We start from the raw sequence: 13,308 nt of genomic DNA, 5'->3' as shown, positions 1-13,308 counted from the left end.
CACAGCTCTGTTCAAATGTTATGCTTGGCTTCTGCAAGTCTACAGTTCTAGGTGAGCTACGTCCGAGAAGTCGACGATATTCTTCCAGAAATATTCTGCCAAAATGTAGGCTCTGAAGAAAGCCCCAGGATTTTCCCAACTGCAAAGGCTACTTGACGATAGCAGTGAGCCTGAGGGCTGGAATATGGCCCTGCCTAGTTTCCCAAAGCCTCTGTTCTGGCTGGAGAATTAAATGACAAGAATTAACTAAACCTAATTCCAATCCAGGTACATGTCTGGGGAATAAGGGTAGAGTTCCTAGTGGAAATATCTGCATAGAGTGGTCTCATTCCAGCCCAAATCCCAGGATTTTGCAGTTTGCAAAAATGCGTAGTTTGCGTGTCTGTTTCTTTTAGAAATACCTGGTATGAAATCATCTATTCTGTGTTCCTTTTGCCTTCCCAGATACTCCTGCTTAAGCTCTTTTGTACCTCCCTCCTTCATCCAGTTTGGCTCTAGGCCTTTTTCTTTCAACACTGTTAACTCTCTCTAGGAAATCTCATCCACTCCACAGCTTCAGTTTGCTGAAAACATACAAATTTATAGAATATATTATGTTCTCCAGAGAAACAGAAGCAATAAGATAGAGGCAAAATCTCTTCTAATCACCCTATGTAGCCATTTCTTAGGCCTGAGGAAACAAACTGAGACAAAATAAATGCCTTAAAATAACAGAAATGCATTCATTCATAGTTTCTCATAGTCTCTCATATATTGTTACTTATTATAAAGTACTGGCTGCTATGATTATGGAGGCTGAGAAATCCCACTATCTGCTGTCCATAAACTGGATGCCCGGGAAAGCTGGTGGTGCAGTTTGAAGGCCTGCCAACTGGAGAGCCAGTGATGTAGATTCAGACTGGGTCTGAAGACTTAAGAACCATCAGTGCTAACAGTGGAAGATCAATGTCTCTGCTCCAACAGTCTGGACAAGTAAATTTGTCCTTCCTCTGCCTTTTTGTTCTACTGAAGCCCTCAATGGATTAAATGGTGCCCATCCATATAGGGGAAGGCCATCTGCTTTACTCAACCCACCGATTCAAATGGTAATCTTCTCCAGAAACACCCTCACAGACACACCCAGAAACGTTTATCCAGCTATCTATGTGGGTATCCCATTACCAAGCCAAGTTGACACATAAAATTAACTTTCACATATAATATCTCCAATCTAGACTTCCTTTTAAGCTCGAGACCCTCGTATTTAACTGTCTACTTGAACTCTCCTTGAATACCTTTAAAACTCTTCCATTTCTACATATCCCAAACTGATTTCCCTGCAAGCCTTTCACATTCCCCACCCTTGTAAACAACACCAGCCTCCATCCAGTTTCACAGCCAGGAACTCAGGGCCCATCTTCACACCTTTGTTTCCCTCATCTCCTATACTTAACCTGTTACCAAGTCCTTTATAACTTTTGAATCTGTCTTGTTCCCTCCACCATCACTACAAGAGTTCCAATCAAGAGACTTAGATTAGTGAAAAAATAATAAAAATGAATAATTATCAAAGGTTTATTATAAATCAGGCAAACATTCTTTTAAAGCTTTACATAAATTATCTCTTATAATCACCCTATGTATTATTTCTCTAGGGCTGACATAAAAATTACTATAAGCGAAATGACTTAAAATAGTAGAAATGTGTTTTCTCCTAACTTTGAAGGCTAGAAGTCTGAAATCAGGGTGTCAGCAGGGCTGTGATCTTGAAGGCTCTAGGAGAGGAACCTTCCTTGCCTCTTCTATCTCCTCGTGGTCCCAGGAATTCCTTGACTTGTGACTGTATCACTGCACTCTCTGCCCTTGTCTTAATCCGGTCTTTTCCTCTGCATGTGTGGCTTCCTGCCTTCTGTTTCAAATCTTCCGCCTTTTTCTTATAAGGATGTTTGTCTGCATATTTAGAGTCCACCCGGATAATCCAGGATGATCACTTCATCTCAGGGTCTTTAACTTAGTTACATCTGCATTCACAGCTTCCGGGGATTAGGAAGTAGATTTTTTTTTAGGGGGGGCAACATTTAACCCATTACCCTTTATGAAGTAAGAATAGTGATTAGTCCCACTGGATAGATGGGGCAACTGAGACTTAAAGAGTGTAAGGGACTTGCCCAATATCACATAGTTAATAGGTTGTAGGGACTTGAGATTCACATACACTTTCAGAGGAACAATTTCAATATTCTGAAAGGAGTAACAGTTTCAAGTTAAGTAATTCATCCCTTGGATGTCAATTATTCCTTCCTCAATCTATTCATTACTCTATTATTCTATACCATTAGGTATAGGATACACCAGCATTTCCACCTATAGGAATCTACTCTATGGATAAATTTGTCACATCTGATGAAACTGTTCACTGCCATATCCTTTACAATAAAAGTTATTAGAAACATTCTTAATGCCCAGCGGTAGAAGATGGTTGAATTCATTATGGCACAGCCACACAATGGGATATCATGTAGCCCTGTTAAGATAAAGCTTGTCAAAATTAACACAGAAACAGAGAATCAAATACTTCATGTTTTCACTTATAAGTGGGAGCTAAGCCCTGGGTACTCATGGACATAAAGATGGGAACAAGAGACGACCAGAGGGAGGAGGGCAATGGTACTGTGCTCACTACCTGGGTGACCGGATCAATCACACCCAAAACCTCAGCATCACAAAATATACTCAGATAATAAGCCTGCACATGTACCCCTGAATCTAAAAGTTTAAATTATAAGTAAATAAATAATAAATAAAATGAAACTTGTTTATAGTTAATAATGGTGTATTATATACTTGAAATTTACTGAGGCTAGATCTTACGTGTCCTCACACACATACAAAAGAGGTTAATATGGGAGGTGATGGACAAGACAATTAGTTTGAGTGGGGAAATAATTTCCCAACATACACATATATCAGAACATCAATTCTTACATCTTAAATATATGCAATGTTTATCTGCCAATCATACCTCAATAAGGCTAGAAAAATTAAAAAATACAATTAGGCATGCTTATATGCACTAGTATGGAAGAAATTAACTCAAGGTGCAGAACAGTGCATATAAAATGCGACGTTTTTAAATAACACAAAGGAAACATATATATGCACTTTATATATATTTGAATATATAGAATATTCTTGGAAAGATAAGGCAGAAATGTGTAACTGTCTTTGAGGAAAGAATTGTGAGACTGAGTACAGGGAAGGAAAGAAGATTTAGTTTTCACTGTGAATTTTATTGTATTGTTTGAATTTATTTTGTGCTTGCATTACTTGAGAGAGAAAGAATATCCATGTGCTAGTTTTCACTGAATTTTCCAACTTGACCTCCAGCTGAATTTCATCTTTCACCTAAGTCCTTGCTTCCCAACTCACTGAGTATGTCCATGTTGAGTGTGTATACATATGTGCACGCGCATGTATCTTAGTGTTCCATCATTCTGGATTCTCATGTTTTCTACATGTGTAAATCCTGCCTCTCAAAAACTTTTTTGGTGCAGCCTCCCTGGTTTTCAGTGTTGGAACCAACCACTCTTCCTCCACACTTAAAAAGCCCCTGTTCAACCTACTTTGAATTATGGTTGGTTATGCTTGCAAGTTGGTTACCCTCATTAAATTGACTCCTAAAGGGAAGTGTGCTTCTGGTTGGTCCCTATGCTCCCCAAGGTATCAGAAACAAAGCACTGCTGAATTCTCATCATTAACTAAAAAATATTAAGCATAAGAATCATCTAGGAAAACTGAAGTTTTCTATGATGCCTAATTATAAGAGGGCTAAAGGAAAATAGCCCAAATATAGGAATTCTTAGCAAAAAATATCTAAAGGAACAAAGAAGATCCCCAAAGCTACAAATTAATCCACTACTGTGTATGAAATTGGATTATTACAAGAGATGTAGGTGAAATACTTTAAATCCATAGTATAGGTAAGAGAAGAAGAAAAAATCACTTTAGTTATAATTCAGGAAAAATATTTCTTGACATTTTTATTTGTTTGCTTGTTTTTAGCCAAACAAAACCAAGTTGCAAAATAGACAGTGATTTGATCATAAAGCAGGCTACTTTTCAGACTGGGACTAACACCCACCTCCACCTCTGTTGCCTCCCCCTACAAACACTAAACATTATCAATGCAGCCCTCTCTGTTGCTCAATAACCACATTTTTGTGTGTGCAAAATTTCCCAAATCATATTATAAAATGACTGCAATTTATTTTTTGTTATTTACTTTTTACCATCATTTAAACCTATTTCCTCTTGTCCTCGTTGTTAAGGAGTTTATAAAGGGCCATATTACTCCATTTATTTAACTTTCACACATCCCAAAGCAATTCATAGTAATTGATTATATACCACTGAACCTTCTATAAACAGTAAAACCAATTTTTAAAATGCTTCTAGCATATTGCTATTCTGCTCTAATCTCAGGAAATAGGCACACCTATGTCAGGCCTAACTCATTTCTATTGGCCTTGTAATAACATATGGGAAAATAAATATACTAAAATAAAAATTAAAAGTGGCAACAATCCAAAGTTTAACTTACTGTTAATGCTAAGTCATATTCTTCAGCAGCTAAATGTGCTAAGCCCAAGTAGTAACAGGCTTCCCCTTCCATCTTTTTGTCACCTCCTGAAGTGAAAATGTAAAAAAAATTACCAGGTATTAAAGAAATTAACTCATTACAATAAATAGAATGCTTGCTTTTCAAGACAGTAGAAAATTATTTTTTAAAGTATGCAGTTTTATTAATAATCTCCAAAACCTATCTGTATACTAAAAAAAAAAAGGCTGATGTAGACACAATTTACCTGGATCAGAGATATTAGAGTAAGATGCATTAGCAGTATAATTATAAGAGGTTTCCCTTTATGAACACAGCCCAATATTATCATTTTGACATTCATGTATAATTTTATGCCAGTCCATCGTGTAAAGGCCTACAGTCATCTGGCATAGCTGCTACTACATGCATAAAACAACCAATATGGGTAACAACCTTAAATGGTGCACAAACATTAATATTCAGTCACATGGACTGACATTCAGCTAAGTTTCTAACTGCAGATAATTCACAAATTAATGAATTTTTATTTTGATTATGTTCTGTTTAAGAGCTATGGATTAAACTGTAGGTAAGAGTAACTGACAGAGCTTAGTTTCCTGGTACAAAATTCCATGTGTATTTTGAAATCCAAACACTTTACTAATCACTGGTAATACTTTTCATTTTTTTTTTTGCAAGAAAGTTAGTCTAATTCCTGTGATATCTTACTAATTTTAGTTCAGGAATTAACCACTTTTTTCCAAAAGAAAAATGTGTAAAGTTATAATGTGGTTCCACATGATATACCTCATACCATTGGGAAAATATATAACTTGTTTATATTTAGTATATTAAATGTAACATTGGCTTCTAATATGACTAACTCCTGGCTAATGCAAACGCTGAGTGATCTAACCTTTGTTTTTGGTCTTTGGAAAGTAAGTGATATGATTTTGATGTTTGTCCTCTCCAAATCTCATGTAGAAATGTGATCCCCAATGTTGGACATGGCACCTGTGGAAGGTATCTGTCATGGGGGCAGATCCTGCATGAATGTCTTGGCGTCATTCAAATAGGAACCAGTGAGCTCTTGCCCTATTAGTTCATATGAGAGCTGATTGCTTTAAAGAGCCTGGCATCTCTCTTGCTCCTTCTCTCGCCATATAACATGCCTGTTCTCCTTTGCCTCCTGCCATGATTGGAAGCTTCCTGAAACCTTTACCAGGAAGAGATGCTGGCACCATGCTTCTTGTACAGTCTGTGGAGCTTTAAGTAAAAATGAACCCCTTTTCTTCATAAAGTACCCACCCTCAGATATTCCTTGGTAGCAATGCAAAATAGACTAATACAGTAAGTATCCTTAGATTTCTGAGCTCCACATTCCAACCATGAAGGATGTTAGCAGGAACAATATTTCATGCTGCATTCACTCTCACCACTCACCAAATAACCGCTGCTGACTTCGAGGCAATCGGATGGCAAATGCCAGTAACAGTACTTTTTTCTTCTCTAGCTAGTTTGCTGATTGCAGAGAATTATACCTTCAAGATCTCACTTTACCTGAGTTGATGATGCCAGTGATCCAGTAGGGGGAATTTTAACTCTTCTTATTCAGCTGGGCCCTAACTTTTTCTCTGCTATAGGTTTATGGGTTCTGGGGGAAAAGGTGAGACTAGTGAAGAAAAAGACAAAATAGAAGAAAGAAGCTATGACAGGAAGCTACTTATTAGAGAGTTGAAAGCTGGCTGTATGTGGTATATATTTTCTGTGTCAAGTGGTAGAACTGTGTTAAAGCACTAGCAACTGGCTGGGCTGATATAGCACCGTCATCTGAATCTCATTTTATGTGAGTGGAAGCTCAACAGAGGAGAAAAGAAAGAAAACAATTAAAGATGTGCATAGAGGGAGGGACATTTATAGCTATAAATGTCTATATTTAAAAATAAGAAAGGTCTTTCCCCCTTATAAAAGTACTGATTGCTACTGATAGATTTTGAGGCAGCTAATTGAAACAGTTTGGAAACAACAAATATTAGTTTTTAAATAGTATTCAAACATGAGAACTTTTCTTGTTCACTAATACAGACAAAGTTAAGATAAAGTGAAAGCAATAACATAACAGAAAAAAATGTCAGTAAGAATAGGATTAACAACAGCCAGAAAGAAAAGGTTAGATGTAAAATCTTGGCACTACTAAAATCGAATGACACGTTAAAACTTATATTTTAAAGAATAGAGACATAAAGAGAGAGAAAATAAATAATAAAGAATAACCATCTGGTAAGGTGTATGCTGACAAGTGTTCTGGGGGAAATAGAGCAGGTAAGCAGAATCTAGAGTGCCAAGTAGGGGTTCAGAGGACAAAGCAGGTTTCAGTATTCACTATGGTTGTCAGAGTAGACACCATCGGAAGGGTGGTATTCACAATAATGTGAAATCTAAAATACATAACAGAAATAAATTTGGGAAACTTATGTCCATGTGGAAATTAAAAACACTCCTAAATAAACAATAGGTCAAAGAAGAACACAAGGTAAGCCAGAAAATACTCTGAGATGGATGAAAATGAAAACACAACAGGCCAAAATTTATGGGACACAACTAAAGATGTGCATAGAGGGAGGGACATTTATAGCTATAAATGTCTATATTTAAAAATAAGAAAGGTCTTTCCCCCTTATAAAAGTAGAAAAAGAGAATATGACTACCCTCAAATCAAACAGAGGGAAGGAAATAGGAAAGACTAGAGTGGAAATGAATAAAATAGAAAATAGAAAAACCATAGTGAAAATCAACAAAACAAAAAATGATAATTCGAAAAAGTCAACAAAATTAACATATGTTTAGTTTGACCAAAGAAGAAAAAGAAGAATTCCTTAAATTATTAAAATCAAGAATGAAAAAAGGGAAATAACTACAGACCTTACAGAAACAAAAAGGATTATAAGAGATTTTTGTGGGCAATTATATACTAGTGAGTTAGATAAACTAAATGAAACAGACAAATTCATAGAAAGACACAAACTACTGAAATTGACTGAAGAAGAAATCAAAACTCTGAACAAATTTGTAACAACTAAAGTAACTGAATTATTAATTTCAAAAATTCCCATGAAGAAAAGGCTAGCCAGGCTTAGATGACCACACTGGTGAATTTTTAAAAAATATTTTAAGAATTAACACCAATCTTTTACAAATATTTTAAAAAATTAAAAGAAAACACCTCCCAAATTGTTCTATAAGGCCAGTATTATTTTGACATCAAACTAGATAAAGACATTACAAGAAAAGAAAAGTATAAACTAATGTCTCCTATGAACATAGACAGAAAAATCCTTAACAAAATTACTCACAAAGAAAAATCAATAGCATATAAGAAGAATTATACACCACGATCAAGTGGAATTTAGCCCAGTGATGCAAGTTTGGTTCTACATATGCTAACCAATCCATATAGCATACCAGATTCATATGATAAAAGACAAAACACATGACCATCTCAATAGATGTATGAAAAAAGCATTTGGCAACATCCAACCCCTTCCATGTTAAAAACCCTCAACAAACTTGGAATAGAAGGGAACTTTCTCAACATAGTAAAGGGCATCTACATAAAATCCTCAGTATATATCATACTTCTGTTTAAAACTGTTGTGCTAGAGGTTCTAGTCACATAAATTAGGCAAGAGAAAGATAGAGCACACAGATAGAAAGGAAGCAGCAAAACTATATTTGCAGATAACATAATCTTGTGTATCCAGAATCCTAAAGAATCCATAAAAAACTATCAAAGCTAATAAATAAATTTAACAAGGCTGCAAACTATAAGATCATATAGAAGTCAGTTTTATTTTTACTTGTAGGTAATGAACAATTTGACAATGAAATTAAGAAACAACTCCATTTACAATAGCATCAAAAGAATAAAATATTAAAAATAAATTTAACAAAAGATGGCAGGACATGTACACTGACAACTATAAAATGTCACTGAAAGAAATTAAAGAATATTTAAATAAATGGACAGATATCCCATTGAATATGGATTGAAAAACATAGCGTTAAGATGGCAATATTCCCCAAATTGATTGACAGATTCAGTGCAATTCCTACCAAAATTCCAACTCCTCTTTTTGTAGAAATTGACACGCAGATCCTAAAATGCATGTGGAAATGCAAGTGATGGGAACAGCCAAAGCAAACTTGAAAATAACAACATTACAAGACATATTTCCCCATTTCAAAACTTACTACAAAACTAGAGTAATAAAATCTATGTATTACTGTAATTGTAGGTTAGACAAGAAAGATCAAGACAATAGCATTGAGAATCCAGAAAACAACTTTCACATATATGATCAAATGATTTTATATAGGGTGTCATGACAATTTATTTAGAAAAAAGAATAATGTTTTCAATAAGTAGTACTAGTACAAGTGGATATCCACTTTCAAAATATGAAGTTGTATCCTCCTCACACCACATATGCATGCAGGTGAGTGCACACACACACACTTCAAAATAGATCATGAGCTTAAATATAGTTAAAACTGTAAAACTCTTAAAGCACAGAAGTAAATCACTGTGACCTTGGATTGGTAAAGCCTTCTTAGTTATAATATCAAAAGCAAGAATAGCAAAAGAAAAACTAGACAAATTGAACTTTAACAAAATTAAAATCTTGTGCTTCAATGAATACCATCAGGAAGGGAAAATAAAACCCACAGGAGAAAATATTTTCAAATCATACGTCTGATGAAAGACTTGTATATAAACTATACACAGAATTTTAAAAACTCAATAATAAAAGAAACAAAACTGGGCAAAGAATCTGAATAAAAATTTCTGCAGAGAATATATACAAATGGCCAAGAAGCACATGAAAAAATAAATGCTCAATGTTACTGACCAACAGGAAAATGCAAATCAAATCCACAGTGAGATACCACATTACACCAACTAGGATGAGTGTAATGAAGAAGATGAGAGTAACAGGTGCTGGTGAGCAGGTGGCCCAACTGAAACCCTCACATACTACTAGTGGAAATGCCAAATGGTGAAGTCACTTTGGAAAACTGACAGATCCTCAATAAATTGAACACAGTTACCATATAACCCAGCAATGCCACTCCTAAGCATATAATTAAGACGTTTGAAAAGTTGTATACAAATGTTCATTCTAGCATTATTCATAATGGGCAAAAGGGGGACACAATTCATGTGTCCATCAGCTGATGAATGAATAAAGAAAATGTGGTACAACCATGCAATGGAATGGGATTTGGCCCTATGTGGTAGATGAACCTTGAAAACCTATTAAGTAAAAGATGTTGGCTGATGTTGTACTTGTGCCTTACACCAATGTACCCTAGCAAAAGAGTCGGTCAACAGTGGGTGTCGTACCCCTTAAATACTATGTAAACCAACTTTTTGGTAAGTGAGAGATGCTTTTTGAAAGAAGACCACTTGACAGGCTCTGGCCGTTGGAAGAGACCCAGGAATTTTCTTTCTTTGTGAACTACCTTAAAACTTAGCAAATGTGAATCTAAAATAAAATATCTCTTCCTAATCAATGCATTCCTTTTCACTGAAATTCCATGTAACTTTCCATGTGACTAAAATTTGCTGCTGAAATTGTTCTAAGAGGTAACTATGTGTTTACCCCTTTGGGGGGAGATACTAGACAACCATTTATTCAAAAGCAGTTCATTTAATGAGATACATCTTTCAGGGGGTGATTTTCTGTGAGTAGGTTGACTAATAGTATTAAAAGAAGTTAGAGAGAGGCTAAGATGTTTATTTTTACTCTTTAGTAAATTAAAATCACACCCAGAAAATCAGTCCAGCTCACTCTTAATAAGCCATCTATTATTTAATAAACCAATCAATTAAATATATCCATGAGCTAATAAACTTTAGTTCAGGGGCATAACTTCTGCCTTTTTCCTCCTTCATGAAAAGGCTACTCTATTAATACATTACTATAGTGTAACAAAATATCCTTGCATTTCACAAATTAAAAGCTTATAAGAATATGCTCCAATTTTTTTCTTTATCTTTTATACATACACAAATGATATAGACTATTAATGATATGAGCAGCTCTCATAGAACCATTTTTACTGCTTTAAGTGTGCGTATGCATCACCTGGGGATCTTGCTAACCTGAGGATCCTGCCACAGTAGGTCTGGGGTGGGACCTGAGACCCTGGCTGTTATAACACGCTTCTTGGCTATGCTGGTGCTGCTGGTCCAAAGTCCACATTTTGAGAGGTAAGGGTCTAAAATACATTTCAGTCCTATATTCCTGTTACTAATAACTAAATATGTATCATATTTTCCCTATTACCTGGCAATGGGGAATTTACAAACAATGAAAGGTCTCTAAGACTGCAAAGAATATACAACCACATACACACATGCACATGCACACACACACACTTTTGCAGATAATCTTACCTTCTCACTTTAGATTCCTTGTTTTACAACACTACCCCCAGTGGATTGTAATTTTGGAGATAAAGCTTTCAAGAAACTAATGGATTTCTTGTTGTCAGTACTAAGACACCTCTGTTTTACAGTGAAATTTGAAAGTAAATTGATGGCATTTGTCTTTGCATTTCATAGGAAATAATCACCCTAACACTTGACGATTTTTATTTCACCCTTGGGAGAACCAGTGTTTACCCATTAAAGAAAGCAACGTGAGAGAGTTCTTTTCCACCCACCTTCTTTGGCTATTTCAGAAGCTTTTATTAGAATTTTGATGGCCTGTTTGTATTCTTTATTTTCCAACATTTTGTCTGAGAGTAATCTGTAAGTCCTCAGGAGACTCTCACAGGCCAAGAAGTTGAGAAAGTGGCCTGTCTCATCCTTCCATATCCGTCCCTGAGTCAATTGATGGAATGCTTCATAATGCTCAGCAGCTTCCAGAAGCTGACCTGAAGAATAAAAGCCATTCATAAATATAAACCACAGGTCAGAACATATTTTCAGAAATTTTGCATACATTTTAGCTTTACTATTAAGTGGAGAAACACTGTGGAGAAGGATTTTTCAAGGCTGGAGATGAATGAAACTGGGAAAGGAGCTATCTCTAATTGGACCTCAGTTTCAGCATGAATTCTGGCTAGTAGAAATGTACTGGGATTGCATATGTTTAGAGAGTGTCAGCAATAAAGGGCCAGCAATAAATATTAATAGCAATCATATTTGCTAATATTTATTTAACATTATGCATGTCATGCACTCTGCTGTATGCTTTATATGCATTTCTCACTTAACGCTCAAAACAATCCAATGGAGTGGGACTGTTCTGATTTCACATTATGGAATAGAAAGCGAAAGCTTGGTAAGGTTAAGAGTTTTGCACAAGATGGCAAGTCTAGGGCTGTAATATCCAGGAAATCTGACTTCAGAGCTTATACTCTCAACCAGTATCCTCTACTGGTTTCCCAATAGATGGCGATTTCATCATTTTTTTTTTTTCTTTTTAGACAGGGTCTCACTCTGTCATTAATGCTGAAGAGCAGTGGTGCAATCACAGCTTACTGAAGCCTTGAACTCCTCCTGAGCTGAAGGGATCCTCCCACCTCAACCTCCCAATTTCATCATTCTTAAGAAAGAATGTATCTGTTACAAACTTCAAATTCAAATACCATGTATGGCTCCTTAAACAGCTTCTCAAAGTTTGACTGAACTTTCCAACAAAATTTTTGTATATGCTGTTTAGTTTTGGATTAGAATGTAACTAACTGCCTTTCTGGATTTTATCCTGTAATAAAATCCAAAATATATCTTCTCCAAACTAACACTCTAAATTAGTTTTAAGTAATTTTTTTCCTTAAACTATCAGCAAACATATTGCTAAAAGAGTAGTTTGCAGCTCCATACAGTGGATTGTATTTTACTTGTTAATTGCCTCATGGGAATGCTCACAATATCCTGAAATGTAAAGACTCTTTTATGGCACTGGAGTTACATAATTGGAATTGATGGGAAGAACACTTATATCTAGGCAATCCGACCACAGTGATTAAGAGTGAGTGTGGGCTCCAAGCAGACACCCTGTTCCTATCCCAGCTTTCCCAGTTTTTGTTTAGCCTCAGGCTAATTACTGCCCTCTCTGTGCCTTACTTTATTCTTCTGCAAGATAGGATTACTGTGTAACTATTTGAGCTACTCTTGTAAGAAATGAATTCATGTATGTTCAATTATATGTTACAGAGTAGGTGCTCAATAAACACAGCTAATGTTATCAGTTGCTATAGTAATAATATCTTCAGAAACTCCAACCAGCAAATTGAAATATAGCCACCAATTTATAATATTTATGAAGTATAACTTACTCTTCCTACAAAAAACAAAAATGAGTTGAGTCCCTCTAACAATAGTATCATGATATATTAAATTAACCTATGCAGGTTACATTAAACTCAATATCTTTCCGCAAATGACTTTCTTTGAATAGTGTGGGTTGGAGCTGCTTCTGTGACTATTGCATATCATTTCTTCCTATTAGTTGCATTAATTTGTTACCAGAATTAGTATCAAAGGATGCACACAGAAATAAGAAGGGTATTCTCAAAGAAAAGGAAGCAGTAGTGGTGGATAATCAGTAAACAGACTGTAAAAAAAATTTAGTAATCATGGAAAGTCTAAATCCTTGCTGAGCCATACAGGTGAGCACGTCAGCAAAGATACATACAGAAAGGGCAATGTGTACTGC

General features: G+C 35.5%; 1 protein-coding gene across 8 annotated transcripts in view; it reads right to left on the bottom strand.

The window, feature by feature from the left end:
* Positions 1 to 13,308, bottom strand: part of TTC29 (tetratricopeptide repeat domain 29) — a 241,384-nt gene that overhangs the window by 157,062 nt on the left and 71,014 nt on the right. For all 8 annotated transcript variants that reach the window (XR_004740611.3, XR_004740610.3, XR_004740609.3 and 5 more), the window contains 2 exons: positions 11,309 to 11,521; positions 4,580 to 4,665 (listed from right to left, as the gene is read on the bottom strand). Coding sequence is in view for 4 of the 8 variants with exons in the window: in XM_078367843.1 (XP_078223969.1) it covers positions 4,580 to 4,665; positions 11,309 to 11,521 (299 nt within the window). In the remaining 4 variants the exon portion in view is untranslated. The remainder of the gene's footprint in view (positions 1 to 4,579; positions 4,666 to 11,308; positions 11,522 to 13,308) is intronic.

Source organism: Callithrix jacchus, chromosome 3 (genome assembly GCF_049354715.1).
Source record: "Callithrix jacchus isolate 240 chromosome 3, calJac240_pri, whole genome shotgun sequence".
In the NCBI taxonomy this organism is placed as follows: domain Eukaryota; kingdom Metazoa; phylum Chordata; class Mammalia; order Primates; family Cebidae; genus Callithrix; species Callithrix jacchus.
The sequence above is the reverse complement of the archived record's forward strand: the minus strand, read 5'-3'. Positions and strand labels throughout refer to the sequence as shown.